This window comes from Mauremys mutica, chromosome 9, assembly GCF_020497125.1.
Source record: "Mauremys mutica isolate MM-2020 ecotype Southern chromosome 9, ASM2049712v1, whole genome shotgun sequence".
NCBI classification, from domain to species: Eukaryota; Metazoa; Chordata; order Testudines; family Geoemydidae; genus Mauremys; species Mauremys mutica.
In genome coordinates this window covers 94409898-94437171 of record NC_059080.1, presented here as the reverse complement: position 1 = coordinate 94437171, position 27274 = coordinate 94409898, and the positions used below count along the sequence as shown (strand labels likewise).

The following is a 27274-nucleotide window of genomic DNA, read 5'->3' as shown; positions in this document are numbered from 1 at the left end:
CCTAAAATCAACAGGAGTGGTTGTGTATGTGCATCTGAGTCCCACTGTGTCTACTGCTGTATGTACCTGATGCAACAAAATGATGCTGTAGAATCCCCTTCACACTGTAGGGGTGAGATTATTTTCTTTTGCATTTTCAGATAAAAGCTTGAAACATCAGAATCCATTTAGAATGTGCAATAACTCACCTGTGAGAAAACAGTATGGGATCTGACAGTGTAGAATCACTATTGACTTAATTGGGAACTTCCCGTGGATAAACGTGGCCTAAAGATATCCAAAATCACTTTGGTTTGTACTGTTGATGTATTGGCAATAGAAGTACTGTAGTTAGGCCAGTGTTGGATACATGCTGCTGTCTATATGCATCCATTTATTTAAGTAAGCATAGGGATCTTGCTCTGTGATTCCAATTGCACTTGGGGACAAATCATAAAATAAGTTATTATTTTGCAGGCCTGGCAGTTTCTTGGTATAACACAGGCAGAGAATGAAAATGAGCAAGGAGCTATTGTCGCCCTCCAAAGGTAGATGAAGACATTTGCAAAATAATGGGTCCCATCAATATTAGTTAATGGATGCCTGTGTGTATTTCATCTTACACTTGTGTTCTGACCTTTTACATTTAATTGGGGGGGGAGGGGTGGAAATGACTGGCATACAGAAGAGATATGCTACCTCTAGTCTCCATAGTAACTCTGGAGGCATGATTTTGCATTCCTATGGAGTTAATGGCAATATTAAATCTAATATTTAATTAAATAAATAGAAACACAAAAGAAAACCTACATGTCAGAACAAACCTGAATTAGGCACAATGCAAATAAAATGTCTTTTCAATATTCTAGACACTTGATATATTGTGTAAAGGTTTCTGTCTTAATGAAAATGTTTCCTTAATTGGATGGAGCTCCTCAGCCACTGAATACTAATTGATGGAGAACATTGCTAGGTTGATGGGAATATAATGATCACGCTATACCTGTTAAGTAAATGCCTATTCCTAAATATCAGAGTTATTATTCTGCCTTTATCTGTAGCGAGTGTTGCTGCGCTATATTCCGTTTCCACTTGTAGCCAAGTATACACTCCAAACTTAATTGCATTAGCTATGTTAACATTCAAGCCAATTTACCTAAGGATACTTCAATTACTGTAACTCATTTATATGTAATATAATCTTTTCCTTACCTGCACAGAAATCCAAAGGGTTCCCTGACAAATTTGTTTGTCCCTGATAGGTTGAAGCATGCAGCAATGCCACTCACAGATACAGCAGACCAGATTCCCCTGTGCATTATGCTGGTGTAAAACTGGAGAAAGTCTATGGAAGTCTGTGGGCTGACTCTGGCTTTACAAAGGTGTAGCTGAGAGCAGAATCTGGCCCAACAATTCTATTGAAAAGGATGGGCTTTGGTTTCAATCTTCAAAATATCTTTTTACATAGCCAAATGCCTTCTACAACTGCCCACTTCTAGATTACTCCAAAGTCTTCTATTTGTTTACTAGGCAGGTGCTATTTTAAAAAGTCTTCCTCCCACATTTGCTATGCCATGCTGATAACAGAAAGTGTGGGGAGTATTAGCTTTTTATTTATATAACACCATAGTCACAGATGGCACATAACACACAAAAACAAGGCAAGTTCCCTGCTCCAAGATCCTGCTATCCTTATTAATGTGAGTGGTTCTTTACACACACAAGCAATCCCATGGAAGCCACTAGCACTACTTTTGTGAGTAAGGGTTGCAGGATCAGGCCCTATGTTGGAAGAATTGATGCACTGCATTTTGCTAAAAGAAACTAAGATATTTTTCTTCTCTGTTTAGGTGCTTGCAGCTACAGCCAAACAATTTAAAAGCTCTGATGGCCTTGGCTGTGAGCTACACTAATACTGGCCATCAACAGGAAGCCTGTGAAGCTTTAAGAAACTGGATAAAGCAAAACCCAAAATACAAGTATATAATGAAGAGCAAAAGAGGGTCTCCAGCACTTACCAGGAGAAAGTCTGAGCCATCAAAAGAAAGGTAAACCTGGATTAGCATCCTGAAGAAGTTAGGCCCAGATTCCCTAAGGGATTTTGGCTTCTAACTTCCATTGATTTCACTGGAGTTTCTCAAATGTACAGTGCGCTGCTCAGATATTTTTAAGTTACATAGGAACATAAGAATTTTGATCCCTAATAAGACCCAACAAAATGATGCTGTAGAATCCCCCTCACACTGTAGGGGTGAGATTATTTTCTTCCACATTTTCAGATAAAAGCTTGAAACGTCAGAATCCATTTAGAATGTGCAATAACTCACCTGTGAGAAAACAGTATGGGATCTGACAGTCCATTAGCCTGTCTCTGACAGTGGCTGCTTCAGAAGAAAGTGTAAGAGTCCTCCAATAAGCATACGTGGGATAATCTTCCCCTTATTGGGTCTCATTCTGGTCTCTAATAGTTGGAGATTAGTTTAAGCCCTGAAGCATGAGATTTACTCTCCCTTCAACAAAATTTATCATTAATTATAACTCTGGGTGTTCTTGATATCCACATAAATGTCCAATTCCTCTTGGGGAATCTTCCTAAATTCTTGGCCACCATGACTCCCTGGTGTCTTCCTAACCAATCCCAATCTTTTAAATCTCTCTTCATATGAGAGTTTTTCCAGACCCTTGATCATAGCCCTTCTCTGAACCCCTCTAATCTTGCAATATCTTTTTTAGAGACGGGGTAACCACTACCACACACAGTATTCCAGATTAGGCTGTACCACTGATTTATAGACATTTTGATATTCTCCACCTTACTGTCCAGAAAGAGTAAGAAAAACTATTCCAATTAAAGTGATTAAATCATTGGATCAGGAAAATCTTTTTAAAATATGGTATAGTATCCGTGTGAACACACACAAGCACATAGTCCATTCAGAACATTTAGAAGTTGTTCTGCAGTAGACGGTAAACTTTCCCTTTACCACCAGTTCCTATTGTTATTTTGGCAGTTGGTCTAAACGTTAGATTTCCACTTACATTGGTGGTGAAAGGTGTCTATTTCTGAACTTTTTAAATACTTTCAGCAATCTCTTCATAGACCCAAAATGCTGAGATTCCATTTAGAAATGGGGCATTATGTTTATTATTCGAGGGGTAGCCATGTTAGTCTGGATCTGTAAAAACAGCAAAGAGTCCTGTGGCACCTTATAGACTAACTGATGTATTGGAGCATGAGCTTTCGTGGGTGAATACCCACTTTGTCGGATGCATGACCACCCACGAAAGCTCATGCTCCAATATGTCTGTTAGTCTATAAGGTGCCACAGGACTCTTTGATGTTTATTATTGTGATCTACAAGCCTTGTGCTAGCAAGATCATTTTGACTAAGCAACAATGAAATAGGGAACTTCTACTGAATGATGGAGTGCATTATATTGGGCTTAATCCAAAGTCTGTGAATTTAGGAATCTAAATTTTGGCATCTGTTTTTGAAATCTTGGCTGTAGATTTCAAAATCTTTATCTAAGACTCTTGAGGACTGATCACCATTTTTGCCAAACTGGTTTCCTTGCTTTAACCTTGAGAGCAGCCCCTAATCCATTTTTTAGAGTGCCGGAGAGAATTGATCCGGCTTCAACAGCTCTTATAGCCCAGATTTTAGATATGCCTGAGTTTTCTGCAGCACCTTTGAACTCTAATGGCCGGTTCTCAACCAGAGTCGGAATAAGTTGTTACAACAATTGAGCTGAAGATGTCTATTTTGAAGATGTCTATGTTTTGGAGGAGTATAAAGACTTGAATTGCTGGCTGTGCAGTAGATGGTGCAGCATTTACAGAGAACTGTAAGATGCAACTTGGTGTTATTTTTCACCCTTTTCTAGTTCATTACTCGAAGAAGTAAAGGAAATGTACCTGGAGGCAGCTCACCAGAATGGTGAGATGATAGACCCTGACTTGCAAACAGGACTTGGAGTGCTCTTCCATCTGAACAGAGAATTTAACAGAGCAATAGATGCATTTAATGCTGCCTTAACTGTTCGGCCAGAGGTACCTATTATGATTTTGTATTTTAAAAAAGTTTCATTTTACAAGCCACTCTCTTCCTTTCCCACTTGAAACTGACGAGTATTAATGAGACGTCTCTTCAGCCATTAAAATTTTAATACCTGAAATAGAAATGTTAATTGTAAGAGAGCCCTAATGAGAAACAGATTTATGCATGTCCAATTTTTGGCTGCACACTGATTAATTGGAGTAATTTTATTAAGTTGTCTAGGATCATGAGTCAGAACCTCACATTCCACACCAATTAACAGAAGGTACAAGTATTTTCTGTACTGTTCATTACTTTTGTAGGGGGAGGGGAAGGTCTCATATCCTTTTGTCTTAAACCAATAGTAGAAAACTCTCATTTTGTTATCAGGACTATTCATTATGGAACCGCCTTGGAGCAACCTTGGCAAATGGGGATCGAAGTGAGGAAGCTGTGGAGGCATATACTAGAGCTTTAGAAATTCAGCCAGGCTTCATTAGGTCCAGATACAATTTGGGAATAAGCTGCATCAACCTAGGAGCTTACAGGTGAGTTATGAAAAGAATATCAACATTTAAAGCCAAAAGTAAGGTGGGCTTCTAAAAACTGAAAATTTATTTTTGAGCTAAAAGTCTATAACATGTATTCTGATCTTTGTCTAATGTAAGATATTGTTATACTCGTTGGATGAATGTAAAGCACTTTGGAATATGGGATAATATTCATTGTACAATATAATAAAACAATTGAAGAGTATGTTATAAAAAGTTAAGGCCCCAGTTCAGCAAGGTAGTTAAGCACATGAGTAGCCCCAGTAGACTCAGTGGGACTAATCATGTGATTAAGTGCTTTGCTGAATCAGGGCCTACGATCCAAATATCTCATTTTGTCAGAACAAATTTTATAAGGCAACAGGAGGCAACAAAGACAGAGCACTGGGTGGGGAGCCAGGAGACCTTGGTTTCAGAGCTGATTTGGGGAAAAAGTTCCCCATGAATAATTTCAACAAAAATGAAAAAAATTGTTTTTCATCTAAATTTTTCTTCGACTTTTTTGGAGTTTTTGTAAAAAAAAAAAAGAAAGTTTAGGGGGAAAATGTTCTTCAGTTGCAGAAAGTAGAAAATATTAATAAAAAACTGACATTCTAACAAGTAGCCATTTTCATTGGAAAAACTTTAATGGAAAAATTTTGACCAGCTCTCCTGAGGTCATTTCTGGCTCTTCCACTGACCTTCTGTGTTTCCTTGGGCAAATCCCTTGATCTCTCAGACTCATTTTACCATTTAAAATGAGAACAACATTGCAAAACACTCTGCAAAGGAAGGTAAGTAATCTATGGATGAAAAGCACCAAGTATCAATTGAGATTTTCAAAGCAGTTGATTTTAAAACATTAAATGTTTCTTTGCAATATGTGAAACACTAATAATGCAGCATCGTGAATTTGAAAGTGAAAATGAAAACGACATTGATTTGCATTGCCCAAACTGAACAAAATGTGAAGTAACAATTATTATAATTACTACATTTTTCATCACTAATGAGGCATAACATGCTGTATCAAGCAGGCAAACTGGGTGACTGAGTCGACCGCTGCTGCTCCTCCGTTGACTCCGCTTCTGCCTCTCGCGTGCAGTGGAGTTCCGGAGTGACGACAGAGCGATCGGGGATCGATTTTATTGTGTCTACACTAGATATGATAAATCAATCCCCAATAGATCGATCACTACCAACCAATCCGGTGGGTAGTGTAGACATGCCCCTAGACGAGTCCTTACTAGGGAAGGGATGTCTTAACAGAACGGAACAATACCTAATTTTCTATAACACTTACACACTCAGTACAGACAGCTTTCAAAACAGTGATTTCGGGCCAGATCCTGGAGTATGTTCAAAGGCAAAACTCGTAGACCTTCAGTATATTGCTCAACCAAACCCAACCATTCAAAAATCATGCGTCAGATGCCAAAAAATCAGGAGATTAAAAAAAAGATGTTGGGTTCTATTTGTTTGTCTTCTGGTTTTTGAGCCTTTAGGACTACTATGTTCCTTTTTGTAATTATTTCAGGAGGAAGCCAAACAGTTTGGTTTATTTCCTGGAAATAAAGCCCCACATACCCATTTACCATTAAATGCATATTCCAGGCACTTGGTTTATTTGAAATTGGGGGTTTTCCCCTTTAGTGGCTCATTTTCCATGCTTGCCATCAAAATGCCTAGCCAGTGGACTGGTGTGCCAGCCAGCCTTTTTCACTTCTATCTTAGGTTTTTATATGGCCCCATCAGTGCAGTCTCCAAGCATCTCACAGTCATTAAGTATTTATCCTCACAACACCCTTGTGAAGTGGGGAAATGCTATTATTCCATTTTACAGAAGGGCAACTGAGGTCCAGAGAGACTAAGTGACTCATCCAGAAAATCTGTGGAGCAGGGAATTGAACCTGGGTCTCCCAAGTCAGTACTCAAACGACTGGACCATCCATACATGCCTATCAGATCATAAGACAAGACGGTCTCTCTCCATAAACCCCTTTCCTGTAAGTCTATGGCTCAATATACATTTCATACACAGACCAGGTTCTCTGTGTGAATCAAGGGGAAAATCCAGGTCTGTGTAAAAAGAGTCCCAAGTGTCAACAATACAATTAAGATAACAAAGCACATGCATAATGGAATTCATAACCACACTAAGGAGAATTTCCCCCAGGCACTTAAGTAGGTTCATCTCTGCATCACTACACAAGTGCAGCCTTTTTGATACATAACAATGAAGTCTTGCAGCAACACTTTTGTCCGGAATTGTTAAAGGCAGATCAAGCAAGAATACTACAAAGAGATTGTGGTCTCCCATGTTGTCAGATAATGTGTTTGATTTTACTGTAATGCCTTAGAAGGAAGACAAAATATACTTTATTTTTTAAACAAAAGAGATTATGTTGTAATATGCGGATGTTGCCTTTCTTTCCTCCCCCCACAGAGAGGCTGTCAGCAATTTTCTCACTGCTCTCAGCTTGCAAAGAAAAAGCAGGAATCAACAGCAGGTTCCCCAGCCAGAAATTTCAGGCAATATCTGGGCAGCTCTCAGAATCGCTCTGTCTATGATGGACCAGCCAGAACTATTTCAAGCCGCTAATTTGGGTGATCTGGATGTTCTGTTAAGAGCTTTTAACCTAGAGCCATAAAAAAAAAAAGCAGCCAAGTCACTAAGATGTATTAGGAAATGCAAAACTCTTTCATTACCAGTTTCAAAATGACCAAGGACACTTTCCAAAAGATCGTGGGCCATAGAACACTAGGGGAAGTTCTACCAGACATCACCTAATTCCTGGAAATCTTCAAAAGCACAAAACTTTGTAAATAGTATTGAACTCAAATGAAGGATTAAAATGAACAGCAGCTAATCTGACAAAGACCTGACCTAGATGAAGCAGTCATACCCGAAGAACCTTCATCCCGTGCAAGATATGCACATATATACACTCACACCTATACAGAAAAAATATATTTAAGACAAAAACCTAATAATCATTGTTGCACATTAGAGTGGGAAGCAGCACATCAAAGGAACCGTATTGCTCACTGCACTAAATTGACACCGCACGCCCCTACAATGTGGAGTCCCTATACTTTGTTGGCCACTCTTTTCAAGGTCCTACTTCCACATAGCTCTGCCAGGAGGTACATGTACGGTAGATATATTTTGTGGTGAATGTATTAGCTGGCAATCAATAAGGGCTTTGTTTGTAAAGGTACCTTGATTCAATGTTACTTTTGGACCTAATTCACAGGCCCTCGGAGATGGAATTCAAGAGGAATTCTGCACATGGAGGATTTACAGGGTTGGGCTCTTTAGGGATGAGCTTTGTAAGCGGAAGCAGTAATTTGCACTAGAATTTTTGTTGTTTGTACCAATTACGGCCCCAATCCTGCAAAGAGCAGGACTCTGCGTATGTGGAGGTCTTGGTAGGTGTCAGGCCTGTGTATGTGCATAAGCACTTTAATCTTTTTGTAAATGTATGCTGTGCTTTTATTTATTTTTAAAGTAGGAACAAAAGATTTAAGGAGATAGATATATATAGCCATGTTGGCATAAAGGACCAAATATAATTTCTTGACACTAGATAGAGAGCTTTCCAAATCCTAGTGCTAAAAATGCAAATAGGGTATCAGTTATACTCTCAAGTGAATAGAATATTTATTATGCATGTACCAGTAGTTTCACATACACACAAAAATACAGATTAACTGGAGGTAAATGTCATTTTAGAAAAAAAATGAATCTCTTCCTTCAGCTTTCCACAGGAACTAAAGAAGAATCTGTTTAGGAGCGGATTTCTACAGACCATACTCTGGGGGAAAACTTCCGCTGAAGTGAAAAGATTTGCTTGAATAAGGACTTCAGGACAGGGGCTATAGAGGTTGATCCTGCTCTCACTGAAATCAATGGCAGAACTCTGATTGACCTCAATGGTTGCAGAATCAAGACCTTAGTTTTCATTAGTGTTTAAAGCTCCTAAGATACAGCCTGAATCTACAAGGTTCCAAATGCTTCCTATAAAGTGCTGAGCACTTTCAAGTCTGATTTCAGAATGAGTTTTTCAGCACATATAAGGGGTTAGGTACAATGTACATGTATAGCACAAAGGGAATCCATCCATCCAAGACAGATTTATAGAGTTGTACAGTTAATTTTCAAGCATTGTGGGTTGGGTTGGTTTTTTTAGTACTTTCTCTAAATAGTGAAAAACATTTTTACATTAAAAATGTACTGTGTTGGTTTGTGTTCAGGAATGGACAGGACAGGGTAGCTATTGCAGGTGAAAGCGGGGAAAGTAACACATTCCCCTCCCCCTGCCACCCCCAAAGAGCTGTATCAAAAAAGCCACTGCACAGATCGTAGGGCAAGGGGTCTATTTCACTAGTACAAATAAAAAGTGTCTTGCAGTTGTCTCTTATTTTGAGCAACCACTTAAAGGAAAAAGCCTTGTTTAGCTATGCCAGAAGGAGGACATTGGATGTGGTTTAATTAGGGCACAATTTTATTCTTAAATGTCTGGGAATAACCAGCAGCTAAAAGTGTACAGTGCATGTAATTCCATAATCATTTCAATATATACCCCAGGGGGGTGCATCAGCCCTGCCCCTTCCTAGTCCCCATCCAAGCTGCTGCTGGGACCTCACCATTCCCCCCACACACCTCGAATGAGGGTGGAGGAAGGCTATGAAGGAGGAGAGGTCGGCTCCCTGCCATTTCAGTCATAGGAGCCAAGAAACCCCCATCCTGTTTCTGCTCCTTTAAGGAATACCTCCTTTAAATCCCTGACTAATCCATGTTATCTATTCACTGTATCCCTTCCCTATGGAGTACTTGCACTGGACATCTGCCCAATGTTTCCATAATTCTCCTTTCATGTTTGCCCAGCTCAGCCCCCCTGAACCTGCAATGGCAGTGGTCCACAAACTGTGGGGTGTGCACCCTACAGGGGCACAGAGGAAGATCCTGGGTGTGTGGAGGGGCCCTGGCCTTGAGGGGGCGGGGGGAACACTACCCAGCCCTGCTCTGCCCCCAGCTCTGCTTTGGCCCCACCCCTGCTCCTGGGCCGGGGGGAGCCTGGCACATTCCATTATTGGTAAGTGGGGGGCGAGTGGAAAAGTTCGGGTACCACCTGCTATGGGCAAGGTGAAAAAAACCACTTCACTTTGGCCAATCTGGCAGTGAGGGGCAAGTTCCTTGCAGAGACAGACAGACAGACACACACACACAAAAAGGAGTGACTTGTGCAATGCCCACAGTGGATCCTAAAAAAACCCCAGTATTTCACTACTTCCTGGGTGGGAGGGTAGGTGCTGCTCTGCTTGGTTCAGAAAAAAGAGGGCTATTCTTGCACCGGCATGGATCTATATAGTCCCCCACCTCTTTCAGTCACTGGGGGGAACGGGAATAAGTTAGCTGACCTGATCTGCGGCAGCAGCTGAAAATAACTCACTGGCTTTCTAGTGCTTAAAGGGGCACAGACCTTTTCCCACAAGCCAGACAACAGCCCCCACCCCTTCATATGCAGTGAGATCATTATCCGCTATTGTAATCACAAAGAGGAAGTCAGTAACTAAAAATCATCAGTTAAGAACGTATCATTAAAATAACAGCCACACACAGAGGTACACCACAGAATGGAGAAATGCGGAAACACTGGCAGGAATTTGTAAATAAATAAGGGTATAATAACTGACAAGTGCAGTTTTCCTTTAAGCAGAGAATACCAAATATGGCTGGGAAAAAATTTTCATTTTAGCTGAAGCAGGCTTGCTATATTCATATCAGCTGACAACAGTTTTCTCTTTTGCTTTGACAGTGATGTGTGATGACAATTCTCAGCTATCAATGAGGCAGAGCAGAGGGTGTCCTGCAATTGAAATCTGGAAAGTGTGGGTTTTTTTGGGGGGGGGTGATAAAGGAAGGAGGCAAGCTCTGGATAGAGGTAATAGAGCAAAAGCATAAAAGCTCAGATCTAGCTTTTTGCTCTCTGTGCAGATAATTATATTATATATTAGATCTGGCAAATCTAGCCCTGCTAAAGTTTTATTTTTATGCCATCCAAAACAACAATTAAACTGCCTGAATTTTCGCAGATAAAATGACGGGGTTCGTTTTCAAGACTGACAGTAGTTCACAATACCTCTGGTTTTGGACCATCTATTAGTAGAGTGGCTATTTATTAGCTTGTTTTTAAATGTAGGGTCCTGGTTACACCCCATGATCACTACCACTGAAAAAGGAGGGGGAAAAGCAGATGTCTACTGATTTAACAGGGGAGACCAAGCTCAAATCTGTATTCCCCTGGTCATATACACGCACAATTGCCATTGAAGAGACTTGCATGCACAAATCTAGAGAAACCAAACCTGCCTCCCATAGGCATGTAAGGACCCCAAATTAGCAGAAGCACTGCAGTTCTGCAGTACATGGGGGTTACAGGCTACTGAGTGACCAACTAAGGGAACTGAATGGCCACTGAGCTGCTCCTAAGAGGCTCAACCCCATGCATGCTGTCCAGTTGTGTATGGCCCGTGGATGCCCAACTGCATAGATTCACTGTCCAAAACTGTGTAGGTGTTAGGGGGTAAGTTGAAGCAGGAATAAATGCTATCACGGCACATGGATTGTAGTAGTAGCCACAGAGCAGTAGAATTGGTGCTCCATGCCCTGCCAATAGAGCAGGGGTCGGCAGCCTTTCAGAAGTGGTGTGCCGAGTCTTCATTTATTCACTCTAATTTAAGGTTTCGCGTGCCGGTAATACATTTTAACGTTTTTAGAAGGTCTCTCTCTATAAGTCTATAATATATAACTAAACTATTGTTGTATGTAAAGTAAATAAGGTTTTTAAAAAGTTTAAGAAGCTTCATGTAAAATTAAATTAAAATGCAGAGCCCCCCAGACCAGTGGCCAGGACCCAGGCAGTGAAAATCAGCTTGCGTGCTGCCTTCGGCACCCGTGCCATAGGTTGCCTATCCCTGCAATAGAGTGTTTGGGGGAAGGGACACAAAGAATATTCAGGCTTGTGGAAGAATGGGCCTTCACTCTCAGGTTGAAAGCAACAAAATCAGAGGCAACTTTATTCGAGCAATTGCAAGGGAAGAATACAGCTGAGAGAGAGCATCTCTGCCTCAGTTTCTCCGAAATACAAGCAATATCACAGAAGCATTTATACTCTTTTGTGGCATGCATTAATTGAAAACATCTACATTTTATTTATATTATATCCTGTCTAATCCAGCATTTTCTCACTTTCACTTCTCAAAACATCGTTATCTCAAGGCTAGGTCACACTGACTTTGCGCTGCTGTTTTCCCACTTGCCTCTGACGTGAGCCCTGCTTCTACAGGTCCCGCGATATTAGACTTAGCATAAAAGTTGCTCTGTTTCCAACAAATTAAAATGGCTACACTTAAACCCTCTTTTTCTTTCCTGCTTCCACAGGCTGTTTACTCAGATTTTGCATTTGGGCCTTAATAACACAGAACATGGTGAGTAGGGAAATAGAGGGGGGAAATGGAACTACCAGAAAACAAAGGGAAGCTCCACAGAAAACATATAAGAGATCAAATAAAGGCGTAAGAAAGGGAATGGGGAAAAAAGATACACAGAAATATACACAGAGTTTAGGTAAATCACAGCCTCCTTGGGTCCCTCATTTACCCCCAGCTGTGAAAAGGGAGAAATAACTCTCATCCACCTTGGTGATATCACTAGATGAAAAGCACTAGGAGTACAAAGTATTCTGTTATCATGCTGCCTATTTGGTCTGTTGTGGGGCAGGTCAACGGTTGGGTCAATTGTGAGAAAGCTAAAAATAATTGTTGAGAGTGCAGTGAGCTCAGCTGCAACACAAAATAGCAATTTCACACCGTGACCATTGCCTCTCTCAACAGGATGGAGAAGACAACCTAAGACACCTTAGGGACAGGGTCAAGAAACTGGTGTCTGATCCAAAATGGCAGTGCTTCTTTGTTTTTTCTTAATCCCACTTTCCTGCTTTCCATTCTCATTACTCTCCTGTTTCTCCAGAAGAGATTCGTTACCTATCTAGGTAATTAATTTATTCTAAGGTTTGGAGTTTTTCCTATATAATGTGTATTTCATGCCATTTAAATCACATTTCATGCTCTGGTTGCAGAGCCTTTAGGGCAGTGGTTCTGAACCAGAGTCTGGGTCCCACCGGGGGGTCGCGAGCAGGTTTCGGGGGGTCTGCCTGGTAGGGCTGGCATTAGACCTGCTGGGGCCCAGGGCAGAAATCCGAAGCCCCCACCACCTGGGGCTGAAGCCTGGAGCTCCAAGTCCCGCCACCCGGGGCTGAAGCCTGAGCAACTTAGCTTTGTAGGGCTCCCTGTAGCATGGGGCACCAGGCAATTGTCCTGCTTCCTACCCCTTAATGCCTGTCCTGACTTTTATATGCAGAAAAACAGTTGTTCTGGCACAGGTGGCCATGGAGCTTTTATAGCATGCTGGGGGTCCTCGGAAAGAAAAAGGTTGAGAACCCCTGCTTTAGGGTAGTGGTGACCTTACCACAGATCTGCTCTGACAAGATGCTGAACACCCTCAAATCCTGTTGTCTTCAATGGGAATCAAGGGTGCTCAGTACTTTGCAGGATCAGATCTAGTGCCTGTATTAAGGTACTGATCCAAGGTTGGATTGTGATACCATTGATCATCCTGTGTTATGGCGTGAGTAGCCCCACTGGAGTCAATGGGAATATTGTGGAGTACAATTACTTAGTGAGAGTAAGGGGCTCCTTTCTTGTTATGTCTATACATTGCAATGACTCCAACACACTTTGAACAGGGTCTCTTGTGTACTTAAGTTGTTGTGCAGTTATCTTCAGTGGATGCCCTTTCTCAGGAGAAAAGCAAACATAGTATTTTATGATGTAAAAAGTTATTAACACTTGTTTTTGAACCAACCCCATTTTTTCCTGTTTCTTTTATCCTCTCTCCCAGTCAAGAAACTATTTTTATGTCCAGTTAAAATTAAACTGAGGTTTCAAACAAATCTCTCTCTCTCTCTTAATTAATAGTGTTTTCTTAAGATGGGCTTAGATACAAGGTTTGTAAAAATGTTAATTGATTTTCTTTTAAAGAAATACATAGCCTCAGGTACAAAAATATTGCATGGAACAGTATTCACATATGACCATACCAAAATATTAACCCAAAGCATGCAAGATACATAATTTGAATGTAAATTTACGGACTGCATGTCTACAGCTCAAACATAGGTGGTTTTTAACTATTAATTTCTGTAATGGGCTATTTTGAATGGGATTTTTAAAAGTATTGGTCCAGCTCTAAAATGGGAGATTTACTGTTGACATCAGTGAGGGCGGAGTTAGACCAATGCTGATCATTTTTTTAAATCCCATCCTTATAGCTTACTTTGCGCTGTCGATTTCACATTTGCTTTTAATGTTTAATTATATTAATTGCAGAAATACTTCATATAAGGTTTTTGCACCTGCATCTTTGGGATATTGATCTTTACAAGCGTTAAGGAGCCATGAGACTGGGGTATGGCCTACTCCTCTCGAAAACTGGCAGTATGGATTCTCAGATTCAGATTTTAAGCTTTTCTTGACAGACTTAGGACAGATGCCACCAAACCAGAGCGTCCGATTCCCAGAACCATCTCAAAGCAGACAGTAACCATCATGGTTTACTGCTATTGTGGCCATAATTTTCAAATGTGTCCACTTAAATCCATGGAAGTTAATTTTCAGGTACACAGTTTGAGAGACATAGGCCCTGAATTTCAGAGGTGCAGTGTTTCTGCAGCTGCCATTGACTTCAACTAGAGTTGTGGGCACTCAGCATTATTGAAATCTCAAACCTCAAGGCTGGGCACTCAGAAATAATGGCCCCTTTGGAAAAATTGGGTCTATATGTCACACAGAAAGACAGTGACTGACTGATTAGATAGGTGATCTCACTACCATTCATAGTACACAGATATCCATACCACAACACAACTGGCACTAAGGGTATGTCTAGACTACCCGCCGTATCGGCGGGTAGCGATCGATTTCTCGGGGATCGATATATCGCGTCTCATCTAGACGCGATATATGGATCCCCGAAAGCGCTCCCGTCGACTCCGGAACTCCACCAGTGCGAACGGCGGTAGCGGAGTCGACAGGGGGAGCCGCAGACGTCGATCCCGCGCCGTGAGGACGAGAGGTAAATCGATCTAAGATACTTCGACTTCAGCTACGCTATTCACATAGCTGAAGTTGCGTATCTTAGATCGATTCCCCCCCCCTAGTGTAGACCAGCCCTAACTGACTGCTTGACTGGCAGCCACAATAGAGGTATAAATAATTAAGGGACCAGTCCAATCCCTATTGGAGCCAATGAGAACTGGATTGGACCATAAAGTGGCCCTGGAGCAATCTCACTCCAGGTCCATTTAAGAAATGTTTATAAAATATAAACGAGTCACATAGGAACAAAGATTCTTGTGGATACACCATACAGTATTAACTACTCTTCAGATAACATCTAGGCTGGAAATAAAATACCTTATTATAGCCCTCTTCTACTCTCTCTTTCACTGGAAAGGCATATATTGGGGACAGAGAGCTCTCAGAGAAAACATTCTAGAAGAAATGCAAGTTAGTTACCTTCTTAGTTAGTTGATCAAATATGGACAATATGAAAAAAGAACATGTGACAACATTAAAAAGGAGGAAGATTACAGGGTCTGAACACAGAATAGCAATAACTGCTGGGGGAGAGGGGATGGAGGAAGAATCAGAAGGAATCTGAAGTTTACTAAGATAGGCCCTGATCCTGCAAAAGCTCTCACATGTAAGCAGCCCCATTGAGCAAGATTGCCAGGTGAGGACCTTCATATGCTTTGATCTCCCCCGCCCCCGCTCCCCACCCCTTTTGCAGAATTTGTTGTTTACATTGGCAGAAAAATAACCTTAAGTTAGCAGCCTTTTTAATATCAGTACTCTATTGTAAATTTAGAAAAATCAAAATGTTTATATATATATATATTTTATATATCTGAGTACAACATATCTAGACTAAACTAAAAATACATTGTTTTGAAAGACATTCTGTGCTGCTTCTGCCATATGCTGCATACTGTTTTAAAAAGTCCTTACATCTTGCACCAGGTTTTGGCTTTATTTTTAAGCCAATTTACGGCAGACAGGAAAGAAGAGATTATAAGGTCTGTGCATAGTTACACCTGGACAACCACAATGACTTCACAAATGCCGTGATCCAGCAAAGACTTACATGCATGCTCAACTTTATACACTGTAGACCCATGGTTAAGTACACATGTAAGCCTTAGAAGGATCAGGGCCTAAGGATGCAAAGGTGTGAACTAAGGCCGAATTTAACCCTGTATTTGAATATTTACATTCTGTTTCAAATCGACCCAGACTGAGCAATCTGCGTCTATACATAACTATGGGGTGAGAGGTTAGTCTCTCACAATAGGTAACTTTGCCTCTGTATACTCAGTGCATTACTAGCCGCGAATAAATATTAAAACACAGAGCTGCAGTTTACTGATGCTTCAGTTTGATGTTCTCTTGCACTGCTCTTTAAAATAAACTACTTCCTTACAAATGAACTGTATGTATATTGATGTGTTTAATTTATTAAGCTTATAGATTTCAATTTGCAGAGCACCACAGTTAATGTAGTATTTTTGTACTGTATTGGAAGCATGCCTTCCTGTGATTCTTTTCCACATATTAAATTGTATTTATAACTGTGCAATTTTTAAATATGTTTTAAAATAAACTTTGTCTGTGGCTTCAAATACTTGACAGATTCCTTGTGCAGTTGAAGATGGGCTTTGGTTGTTACTGCTTAAAATTAAATGGGGAACTTACTTCTCAGAGCATATTCATAAATGACTTTTTTTCTTTTAAATCTGAGGTTTTCATTCCTAGCTATTTGGAAGCAGAGAGATGTTTCTGTGCTTAAAGTTCAGGCAAGATAAGGTGGTTTTGTTCATCACAGATCTGATCCAAAGTCCACTGAAGTCAATGGAAGTTTCTCCAACTGATTCAGTAGCCTTTCGACCAGCTCCCATATGGTTAGAAAAACCAAATGAAACACAAATGAACAATGCTTTAAAACATGAAACCCTCAATACTTACAATGCAACTGTAAAATATCACTAAAATAAAGATAAAGGGCCTGATTCTCCTACCATTTTCCCTGCTGTATATCAGGAGTAACTCCATTAAAGTCCATGGAATTAAATAGTGCAGGGCCATTTTAAGTGACGGGAATCGGGCCACATCTACTTAGTAATTAGGGGGTAGATCCTCAGCTGATGTAAACTGTTAAAGCTCCACTGAAGTTAATAGAACAATGACATTTACACCAGCCAAGCATCTGCTCTGAGGCATTTTCTGTCCCCTCAGAATTCCAGGTGCATTGAAATATTCTCTGAGTTTTCCATTGGAATCATGGAAGTTGTATTTTCAGGAAACTCTAAAGAATTAAGAATATTATGTCACAGGGTCTTCGGAAAATAAATCGGTTGGGGTTTTAGTGATTAAAAGTCTTCCATGAGGAAGATGCCTATATATTTAGAATAAACTTGTCAAACAAATTCAGATTTCAGAATTCTATTGTTCAAAATGTCCCTGTTTGAGAAATTAACAACTGATTGTCACCATAATAATATGCAGAGAAGGCTTTGGGAAGGCTTTTCCTTTTTCCTTGTACACTGTAAATCGCTCAGCGCATGGCAGCATTGAGAAGCCTATGATCTGAAGGGAAAAGCCAAAAAGAACATTAACCTCATTCTGGAGATACTCAGTTTTTCCTATGTTTTCACTCAAGCAAACTGCCATAGACTTCAATGGGAGTTTGCCAGAGCAGTGACCTCAGGATTTAGACTTGATGTGAATCGAGCAAACAGTTGCTGGAGAATAGATCTGACACTGAATAAAGATCACAGCAATGCATCCTCATAGCACAACCACTACATGGCACTGTGAACACTACATTTAGATAAGGGATGGAATATGCATTTGTAACAATGTAAACAGGAACAGAACATGATCTGCAAAGGTGTGAGAATTAGAATTGACATTAATACAGCCACCCACCAATTTCAGCCAAAGTTTGGATGAGTCACATGTTAAAGACACTTGTCATGAAGGAACTAAGTGCTGGATCCTACAATCCTTACTCAGGCAGAAATCCCAGTAGACTTATAGATTTGGCCCTAAAATGTAAAAATTGAAGCCACACTGTGTTTATGGTTACAGAGCCCTCTAACAAAGTGCATATACAGGAAGCCAAGTGAACCAAGTCACAACCTGTAGCTTCCTTTAGCCACTCCATGTTACAGGTTCTACGACAGAAGTGAGGGGCGTTTTTGTCATTTTAGCTAACATTGCTGCACTGGAGCTGTGTTAACTTCTCTGTCTAACAAATCTCTTTTTCATGAGTTAGTTCACTAAATAAAATGTTATGACGTAAGACACCTAAGCTACATTTCCTTCCACGCTTCCTTCTACTTCTCCTCCAGCACAAATACGTTATGGTTTGAATAACAAATTGATTCTTTTCTTTTAGCCTTCTTGCTCCAGTAGGAAGCTATGGCTTGTTTTTTATTGAACTGACCAGTTACTTCAGCAGTGCCATCCTTTAATGAATCTCAGCAGCCACAGTATTCTCTATTACTTTTTTACTTTGCCATTTATCAAAGAAATCTGCATCTGTTAATTTAAATAATTTTCTCTTGTTGCAATTTGATTTGCAGTTATATTAGACAGGCTAACATAACAGTTATGATTAAGGGATATAAAAAACATTCATAGTTTGGGGCATAAACCACCCAATAAGAGCCAGAATTTCAAGCCCTTGGCAACCCACATTTGGGGCCAGATTTTAAAAAATGCTCAGCTCCCAAAATGCTGAGCTCTTGTCAAAATCTGGCCCTAAGTGACTGGGTGTTAAAAAGAAACTGTCCCTAAGAAAAAGTTATTTCACAATTGTCTGCTACAGGTTTCTTGCACCTTGGGCTGCAGCATCTTATACCAGACACTGTCAAAGTCAGGACTTCAGTCTAGATGGAATTCTGTCTAATGCCCCATCACCAGCTCCTTGGTGGTCTGTTCCTTCGTGCAACTCAGCCCTCTGGCTTAGAGCCTCACCCCTTCCTGGATAAAAAAGTCCGGACAAAAACCCCAGCCTCTTAGTGACCATGTACTAGGCCTTCAGCCCCAGTCTGGGTTCAATTAGGGTTGCCAACTTTCTAATTACACAAAACCGAACACCCTTGCCCCACCCCCTGCCCCAAAGCACCACTCCTGCCCCTTCTCCAAGGACCCGTCCCCCCTCCATCCCCCCTCCTTCCGTTGCTCGCTCTCCTCCACCCTCACCCACTTTCATCAGGCTGGGGCAGGGCGTTGAGGTGCAGGAGGGGGTGAGGGCTCCAGCTGGGGGTGCAGGCTGCGTGGTGGGGCCAGAAATGAAGGGTTCAGGGTGCAGGAGCTCTGAGCTGGGGCAGGGGGTTGGGGTGCAGGAGGGGATGAGAGCTCCAGGTGGGGCACTTACCTCAGGCGGCTCCTAGAGGTGGCTGGCATGTCCAGCTCCTAGGCCAGGGATTCTCAAATAGGGGGTCAGGACCCCTTGGGGGTCACGAGGTTATTACATGGGGGGGTCGCGAGCTGTCAGCCTCCACCCCAAACCCTGCTTCACCTCCACCATTTATAATAGTGTTAAATATAAAAAGAGTTTTTAATTTATAAGGGGGGGTCACACCTAGAGGCTTGCCGTGTGAAAGGGGTCACCAGTACTGTACAAAAGTTTTGAGAACCACTGTCCTAGGTGGAGGGGCCAGGGGCTCTGCACGGTGCCCGTGCCTCTAGGCACAACCCCCACAGCTCCCATTGGCCTCGGTTCCCAGCCAATGGGAGCTGCGGAACCGGCGCTCGGGGGGGGGAGAGCAGCACGCAGAGCCTCCCTGACTGCCCCTGCGCCTAGAGGCCATAGGGAAATGCCAGCTGCTTCCAGGAGCCGCACGGAGCCAGGGCAGGCAGGGATCCTTAGCCCCCCTGCCAGGGCCAGCTTTAGGCCTATTCCACCAATTCCCCCGGGCCCCGCGCCTAAGAGGGCCCCACGCCCAGTGAGAATCCCTTCCCTGGCTAGAGGCACATTTTTAATTTTTACTCACCCGGTGGCGCCCCGGGTCTTCAGCAGCACTTTGACGGCAGGTACTTTGCTCGCTCTGGGTCTTCGGCGGCACTTCAGCGGTGGGTCCTTCAGTGCCACCGAAGACCTGGAGTGAGTGAAGGACCTGCCGCCGAAGTGCCGCCAAAGACTCGGAGCACCACCCGGTGAGTACAAGCCCCACATGTTTTTTTTTTTTTTAAGGCATCCATGCCGGGGCTCCGTCGAAACTGTTCGAATTGGGCCCCACACTTCCTAAAGCCGGCCCTGCTCCCTGCCCCACTGACTGGACTTTTAATGGCTTGGTCACTGGTGCTGACCGGAGCCGCCAGGGTCCCTTTTTGACCAGGCATTCCGATTCAAACTGGGTATCTGGCACCTCTAGGTTCAATAGGCCTGGCCCCTTTACTCCCACCTCCACTCCAGTAGGGGAACCCAGCCTGCCTGATCCTCTGGGTTCCAGCCCAGGGCCCCTCTGACAAACTGTTAGGGCTTGTTTCTTATGATCCCTCGCTGATTCCCTGGGCTGCTTCCTACCTTTGCCTCCTTGCAGGAGTCAGTCAGTCATGGAGCTGTGCTCTCTGGTCCTCTCTCCCTGAAGTTTCGTCTCTCCCTGCGGCTTTTCCAAGTCTGTTGCTGAGGAGCTCTCTCAGGGTGGTTCCTACCCTCTGGCAGCTGTCTGGAACCCTTCCCTCTTGCTGATTCTCCCTTCAGGGGCAGACCCAGGTGTTCTCTTTTCTCAGCCCCCTATTGGTCTTGCAGTCCTTTCTTTATATGAACTAGCAGATCTGGTTCTCTCCACCTGGGTCTAATCTTTCTCTCTTCTAGGTGCCACATAATGGGCTAATAGGGTTCTCTGGCTCCCTTTAACCCTGTCACTGCCAGGCTGGAGTTTACACACCCCATAACAGGACCAAATTCCAATGCTGTGTAAGGTACGCTCAGTAAGGCTCTGCGAGGACCATAGTTATGTATGTCAAACCTTTTGCTCTTTGTTAGCCAGGCTGTCAAAAAACAAGACCTCTGTTTGTGTCCCAATTGTCTCCTCCTGACACCAAAACCCGACCATAACAAAGGACTCAGTGGTTTATTTCTAGAGGTTAAAGTACTTTGTGCCATCACCACAGCAACCGCTATACCACTTTTATGAAATGCTCAGGACGTGTCCTTACCCCCTCGAATACTTTAAAAGCACAGATCAAGGTCTTGTTACATCCTTTCTCAGCTACTCAGATTTCGGATCCTAATTGCTGCAGGTGGCATTAACATATTTATCCTCACGACATCCTTGTGAAAGGCAAAATGCTATGATCCCATTTTACAGATGGGGAACTGAGGCACAGAGAGACTCTGGGTCTACACTTAAAAAATTAGATCAAATAGCTATGTTGCTCAAGGCTGTGAAAAATTTTGCACCCTGAGGACTGTAATTAGGTCAACCTAACCCCGAGCATATAGACAGCTGGATTGACAAAATAATTATTCTGTCCATCTAGCTACCATCTCAGAGAGATGGATTAACTACACTGAGAGGAAAAAAAATCCCTCAGTGCGCATAGGAAGTAGCATAGACATTGCCAGTGGGATTTATCCATGGTCACACAAGAAATCTGTGATAGAGCAAGAAACTGAACGCAGGTCTTCCAATTCCCAGACTAGAACCCTAACCCCTGAATCATCCTTCTGTTTATGGTAATGGCAGCCATCTTGCACTCCCCACATACTTAAGGGGCTATGGCCAGCATGTCCACAAAATTATAGATCCACTGGCCATGGCCATGTCCTAAGCTGCCCTCAACCTCTGTGCTTCTGTAGAGAAAGCCATGTCAGAGTCATGTTTGGAATGCTATCTCCTCCTGCACTGTGTCTTTTTATGGCCTAGCCCCACATTGAGCAGCAGAATCCCCCAAAAAGCATTTGTAATTTGATGAAAAGCATGTCTAATATCTAAAGATGGATTTGAGAGGTTACAGACAAACATTTAGAAAGGCCTAACCTAGAAGAACACAGTAGAAACCTACGAATGAATGGAAGGAGCTTGCACAGATCAGTATTGCCATCCCCAAGCATTCAAAAATCAGGTCAGATCTCTAAAAATCATAAGAGTGGCTTAAAAATCATGAGTTTTTTTTAAATAATACATTTTAGGTTCTACTTGTTTGCTTTTTGAATCTTTAGGGAGCCCTAGGGTCAGGTTTTCAGTCTTTTCTCTGCAACTATCAAGGCTAGAAATTACCTTTTTCTTTCTTTTCTTTTTTTAGTTCAGAGTGGAGATGCTCATGTACCTCCTCTGCTCCAGTTGTTGGGGCTTTAAGGAAAACACCAGATTTCACAAGGTTCACAACTGTGAGAACTGGCACCACCAAAAGCTGCTCAGTTTCAAAGAAAAGAAAGAGGCAAAAAAGACAACACGATCCCCAAGATGTGAGAATATTTTTAATTTGAAACAATTGCAACAATATATCATTCATATCCCTTCCCATCTCAAACAAATACTCTCCAAAATGTTACCAGTGCTTCAAGCAAACAATGCTGAATGGCGCAAAATAAACTATTACAAACACTTCCAGGACACAACAGAAAACCTCAAAAGATGTGGCAGGAATCAGAAATTGATCTGCTCCGTTAATGGGGGGCGGCAGGAATGGGAGGGGAATAAAAAAGCATTTCCAGTTACAACATGTTTTGCATAGTCGTTCAATGCATCTGAAGTCAGATAGAAGAGAAAACAGAGATGACTGCCACTGGGATGGAAAACAAAGATATTAGCTGGAGGTCTGTTTCTAAAAGCTACAACGAAGACCTAATGCATCCATGTCACAAGTTTTACTGCACCTCCATGAGGTTGAAAGTTCCTAAGAAACAGGGCCTGCTTCAGATTTCATTTACACCAGTGTAAATCAGGAATAACTCAGCAGAGGTACTCCAGTGTGGAACTGGTAAAAGGGAAAGAAGAATCAGGTCCAAAGACTCCCAGACTGGCTGAAGGCTTTATTATTTTTAATTAAGATTATATCCTAATTACATTTTAACCAACCAGATAAAAGGATTTTAAGAATCACATTCTACTTCTGCTTTGAAGAGAGGACACTGTGAATCATAATGGGTTCTAGACTCCTTTAGAAATAAAGCAGGATTTTAAACGGGAGGGGGGGAGAATTGTCAAACATTTCCCCTTCCTCCCAAAAGTTGCATAATTCGGACATTTATAACCAGCTCCAACAATAAAACAGCTGGTTGCGTTGTGCCTCTTGATTCATGGTATTCAGCTGATTCAATAACTTGCCTTTTTAGGTTCAAAGGCCCAGATCATCAAAGGCATTTAGTGACCTTAATCCCATTGATATCAACAGGAGTTAGGAGCTCAAACACCTTTGAGGATCTGGGCCAAAGTGACTCTTTTCCTCAACCTTTACTCCCAAGAAGCTCACAACACAAAAAAAAAACAAAAAAAAAACTTGAAACAGTTACTGGAATCCAGCTGAACCACAAGTCCTCCCATCACCCATTGCTCAAGTCACTCCCTATTGCCCTGATCCAGCAAGGTACGTAAGCTCAGGGAGTAGTCGTACTGACATCAATAGGACTACCCACCTTCTTGAAACTGAGCATGCGCTTAAGTGCTTTGCTAGATCAGAGCTTAAATGGATCAAACAAGTGTACCTCTCCCTCTAGGTTCCAGAGTCAGATGATTGCATCCTAATGTACCAATGTCATTGTTCACCTTTAGTCATATCGTTGAAGAAAAAAGAAAGAGAAGAAAAAGAATTTAGAGTAAATTGAATATCTGAAGGTGAAAACAGTGATGAGGGGACAAAATGCACAAACAGCTGGAGAACTTCAAGGTATTTTCAAATGCAATACTTTCATGAAAGATCATTCAGCCTTTCCCCTTTATTGCACCCTGCACTTTTGCCCACTTGTAGCTTACGCAGCACAAAGGGCTGAACAATACTTGCACTAAAAGGATTTCAGAAATGCAGACACTAAAAATGCACCTATTACAGCCAGCTAATTTTTTTCTTTTAACTATCACTTTCCACCTTCTCACCTGCTAGATTTTTAAGTGTGCCCGATGTTAAATATATAATATTAATATCACACACACATGGTCTTTCCAGTTTTAGATATCTCTATATACAAGTAAACGGTCTGTGAGAGTTCATGCTCCATCCTTATTCCTAGGAGCTTTGCCATGTTTCCAGTTTAACAATGAGCACGGTAAAGACCCCATGATCTGTAACTTAGCCAAGGTCTCTAAATAAAAAGGTTATGCATACCAGACCTTTCCAGTTTATAAATAGCCCTTTAAATTCATGAGGCAGAGGAGAAAGCTGTTGTTGCACTTCTTTGAAATATAACTGGGCATGAAAATGATCTTTTCCTTTTTTACTGCCAAAAGCAAAAATAAAAAACTATCTGAAAGTTCAGCTCCTTCACTTTAAATACAGGATGTGCCACTGCATGCTTTCCTGATTCATTTTTCAGAATAGGCAACTGCTAGTGAAAGACACAAATAGCCAAATACTGTAGGAACAAGTAGATTTGCTGGCAATTTTTATTTTGTCTACAGTAAACTACTTAAGAATGACAAGGCAGATGAATCTTATGGGAGCCACTTTCTAATGTGAAACACCACCATTCTAGTGTCCCTGGAAGGGTGTTAAATAGAGGAAGCTTTCCCAGTGATTAGGCATCACATACACTACTACAGAATTATTGCACTAGAATTTCTCTCTACATCTAGTACCACTTTTCAGATCAAATACTGATCAGGAAAACTAGGCCTATATTACCATGCTTATTGATCTATACCAGACTGTGTTACACTATGGGAACAGTTTTTAGTCAGACATTAAAAAAAAGCCCTAGTTGTAACCAGCATCTTTAAATTCAGGTTCCCTTTGGTTGTACAATAGCCTGCATTTTGCTATTAAACTTGCAGACATTAAATGCAGAGAAGACATAATTACAACTCCCTGCCTCTCCTGCTCTGCATGGATTCTTTTGACTGTTCAAACGTATTTTGAGGGATCAGTAATATTATAAGAGGCAATTTTACCAACGGTCTCTCAGCAGAAGCCAACGTACTGTGAACTTTTTTTTGGAAACAAAAAAGATTACACATTCACCATTGTATTTTTTTTAAAAACAGAACTTTTTTAACAACTACAATTTAAACCCCCCCCCCAGGCCCCTTCTTGTTTATGACTCAAATTGAAATAAGGAAACAATATGGGGAAAAAATGGGACAAAAAGTGGACAAAAAACCCCAGAAGTCCATGTATAAGGGGTGCATTGTGCAGATCAGATTATCAGTGCGTTTGCAAGTTTCTAGAAAGTTGATATGTTATGAATTTAAAAAAAAAAAATCAATAAATCAGCATTTTTACCAAGCAATTTCCTCCATCCATGGAAGAAACTTAAATAATTAAACAACCTTTGGCAAAAAGCAGAATTGTACTGGAGCCAGCACTTTGTCATGGAGCCAGTTTCAGCTGGTCTGGGCACAAAATTCTTTGCAACAATTAAAGGGACATTGCTCCTCTTTTTTAACACCTTTGGAGGAAAATGGTGGTTGTTATTCCTGAGTGGTAGAGTTACTTATCAAATCAGCATATCTATTTCCTTCAGCCACTTGCAATCCTGAATCTCTTGGGATAATTTAAAAAACACAACAGGATTTCAGGAAGAGTTTAAAAAAAACCCACATTAAATACATAAAATAAAACCCACCATTTCTATTTGGCATAATGCATAGGGCACTGACAAGGGATTAACAGCTTCCAAATTTTGCATTGGTGTTTTGATTTCAAGCATCAAGGAGGCAAAACAAAACATTCTGTATCCCTACATTTTAATATACATAGCTATATAAGTCATTCCTTATTGTACTAAAAATAATATCGTGACTGAGGCATATTCTGTGATGGAAAACAATTTCTCCCCCCTTCAATTATACATGAAGCAAAGGTAAATTTGTGACATCCAGAACCAGTGTGGACTCTCCAGTTGGAAGCAGTGGGCAGCTACTATTGTAGAACTGTACATTCCCCAAAGGTCTTCCAAGAACATAGCTGAACCACAGGGCAGTAATCGGGTTGTAGTGTAGTTCTAAAACAAATGCATATTCTCCATGAGCTATTTGCAAACTCCATTAGTAACCTGCACGGTCTTAAGATATCCTTTAATGTATATCAATTTAAAATATCCACCTAATAGAAATTTCCCTGCTAAAACTTAAGAAGGCATCAAATGACTGTGTTTTTAAATAAACTATAAATATCCCATGTTTTCCTTTGCTTTTTTGGCAGTCCAAGGTTTTTTTAATTTTTATACTCTTTTTTTTTTTGGCAGATTAAAAGGGTTTATGGCTTCTTAAGGCCAAATAACGTATTTGAGGCCTAACTTGGTATCCTACGGTAGAAGTAAATATAGCCCAGGTCTCTGGGAGGTCGTTCTGAGGCACAGACTTTAAGGTCGTTGTAGATCACCCATCTGAAATGAAAATAGGCAGGTGAGTATCCAGAGAATTAAAGTGCTGTAATTAATTCCTTTAATAGGGCACCAACAAGACACTAAGGACTTCCCAGATCTCTACCCTTAAAAGCTTCAAATCTAATCAGACAATGTACAAACAAGAGGCACAATGAAAATCAAAGTGATTGGTGAAGCAGGCTTCTTGTTAATTAAGTAATTAAGAAAGGAGAAGGGCATGGAGGCAAACCAGAGATGGTTTACAGTTGCCAGAAATTAGAATGCTCGGTGCACAGCTAGAGAGGAGAGGGTGGGTGGCAAGCACAATAGAATCCAAGTTCTGCGTCAGCCAGGTCCCTGGTACAGATTAGAGTAGCCTCAGCGAGCTCACATATCCCTCTACAAAGATAACCAGGTACTATATCAGCCCAGTCCCTAGTATAGATTACAGTAGCCTCAGCATGAGCACGCGCGCACACACACACAGAAAACCAAGTACAGTTCTATATAACATTTGCAGCCTTCATTCCACTGATTGAATGAGACAACAGAACACTCGGATATTTTTGTATTCATGCTATGCAGAAGCTGCCTGCCATCCAGAAACCAAATCTTTCCTTCCTTTCCCAAAGCCACTCACCTTCCTTCCTTTTTGAGATGGGAAACATAGTGGCCACTCATTGTGGATGTTCCCATGTGGCTGATGAATCCAAAGAGCTCATACCCTGCGTAAGAAATATCAGAGATGATGAATGTCACTCCTCCGTTGCTGACACCGCAGCACAGAGCCAAGGGACAATTTTGTTTTAAACAGAAAAGCATTTTCAGATATATAAGCACCTTTGATTCAGACCTCACATCCCAAAAAACACTTTCTATTAACCCAGCAGTAGGTGTCTCCTTTCATGTGTACCACTTACCTTCACCAAACTTGAATGCAGCACAAACCAACACAAGTCTGTGTACAAACAACACTGTCTGAATCTGCTTATACCTATGAACATATGACCAAATCTATGAAAGACAAAACGGACAGCACAAGGGTATGGATTTCAACCTTGATGCACACA

At 41.4% G+C, this 27274-nt stretch overlaps 2 protein-coding genes across 3 annotated transcripts in view; one reads left to right on the top strand and one right to left on the bottom strand.

The window, feature by feature from the left end:
- PEX5L (peroxisomal biogenesis factor 5 like) overlaps positions 1-7614 on the top strand; it is a 65310-nt gene extending 57696 nt beyond the window's left edge. Inside the window, exons 9-13 of the mRNA XM_045029031.1 lie at positions 457-527; positions 1830-2027; positions 3865-4030; positions 4407-4564; positions 6993-7614. Of these exons, the coding sequence (XP_044884966.1) occupies positions 457-527; positions 1830-2027; positions 3865-4030; positions 4407-4564; positions 6993-7197 (798 nt within the window). The 3' untranslated portion in view covers positions 7198-7614. The remainder of the gene's footprint in view (positions 1-456; positions 528-1829; positions 2028-3864; positions 4031-4406; positions 4565-6992) is intronic.
- Positions 7615-22150: 14536 nt separating this feature from the next.
- Positions 22151-27274, bottom strand: part of USP13 (ubiquitin specific peptidase 13) — an 81833-nt gene continuing 76709 nt past the window's right edge. For both annotated transcript variants that reach the window (XM_045030673.1, XM_045030674.1), the window contains 2 exons: positions 26845-26929; positions 22151-26225 (listed from right to left, as the gene is read on the bottom strand). In XM_045030673.1, coding sequence (XP_044886608.1) covers positions 26132-26225; positions 26845-26929 — 179 coding nt within the window. In that variant the 3' untranslated portion in view covers positions 22151-26131. The remainder of the gene's footprint in view (positions 26226-26844; positions 26930-27274) is intronic.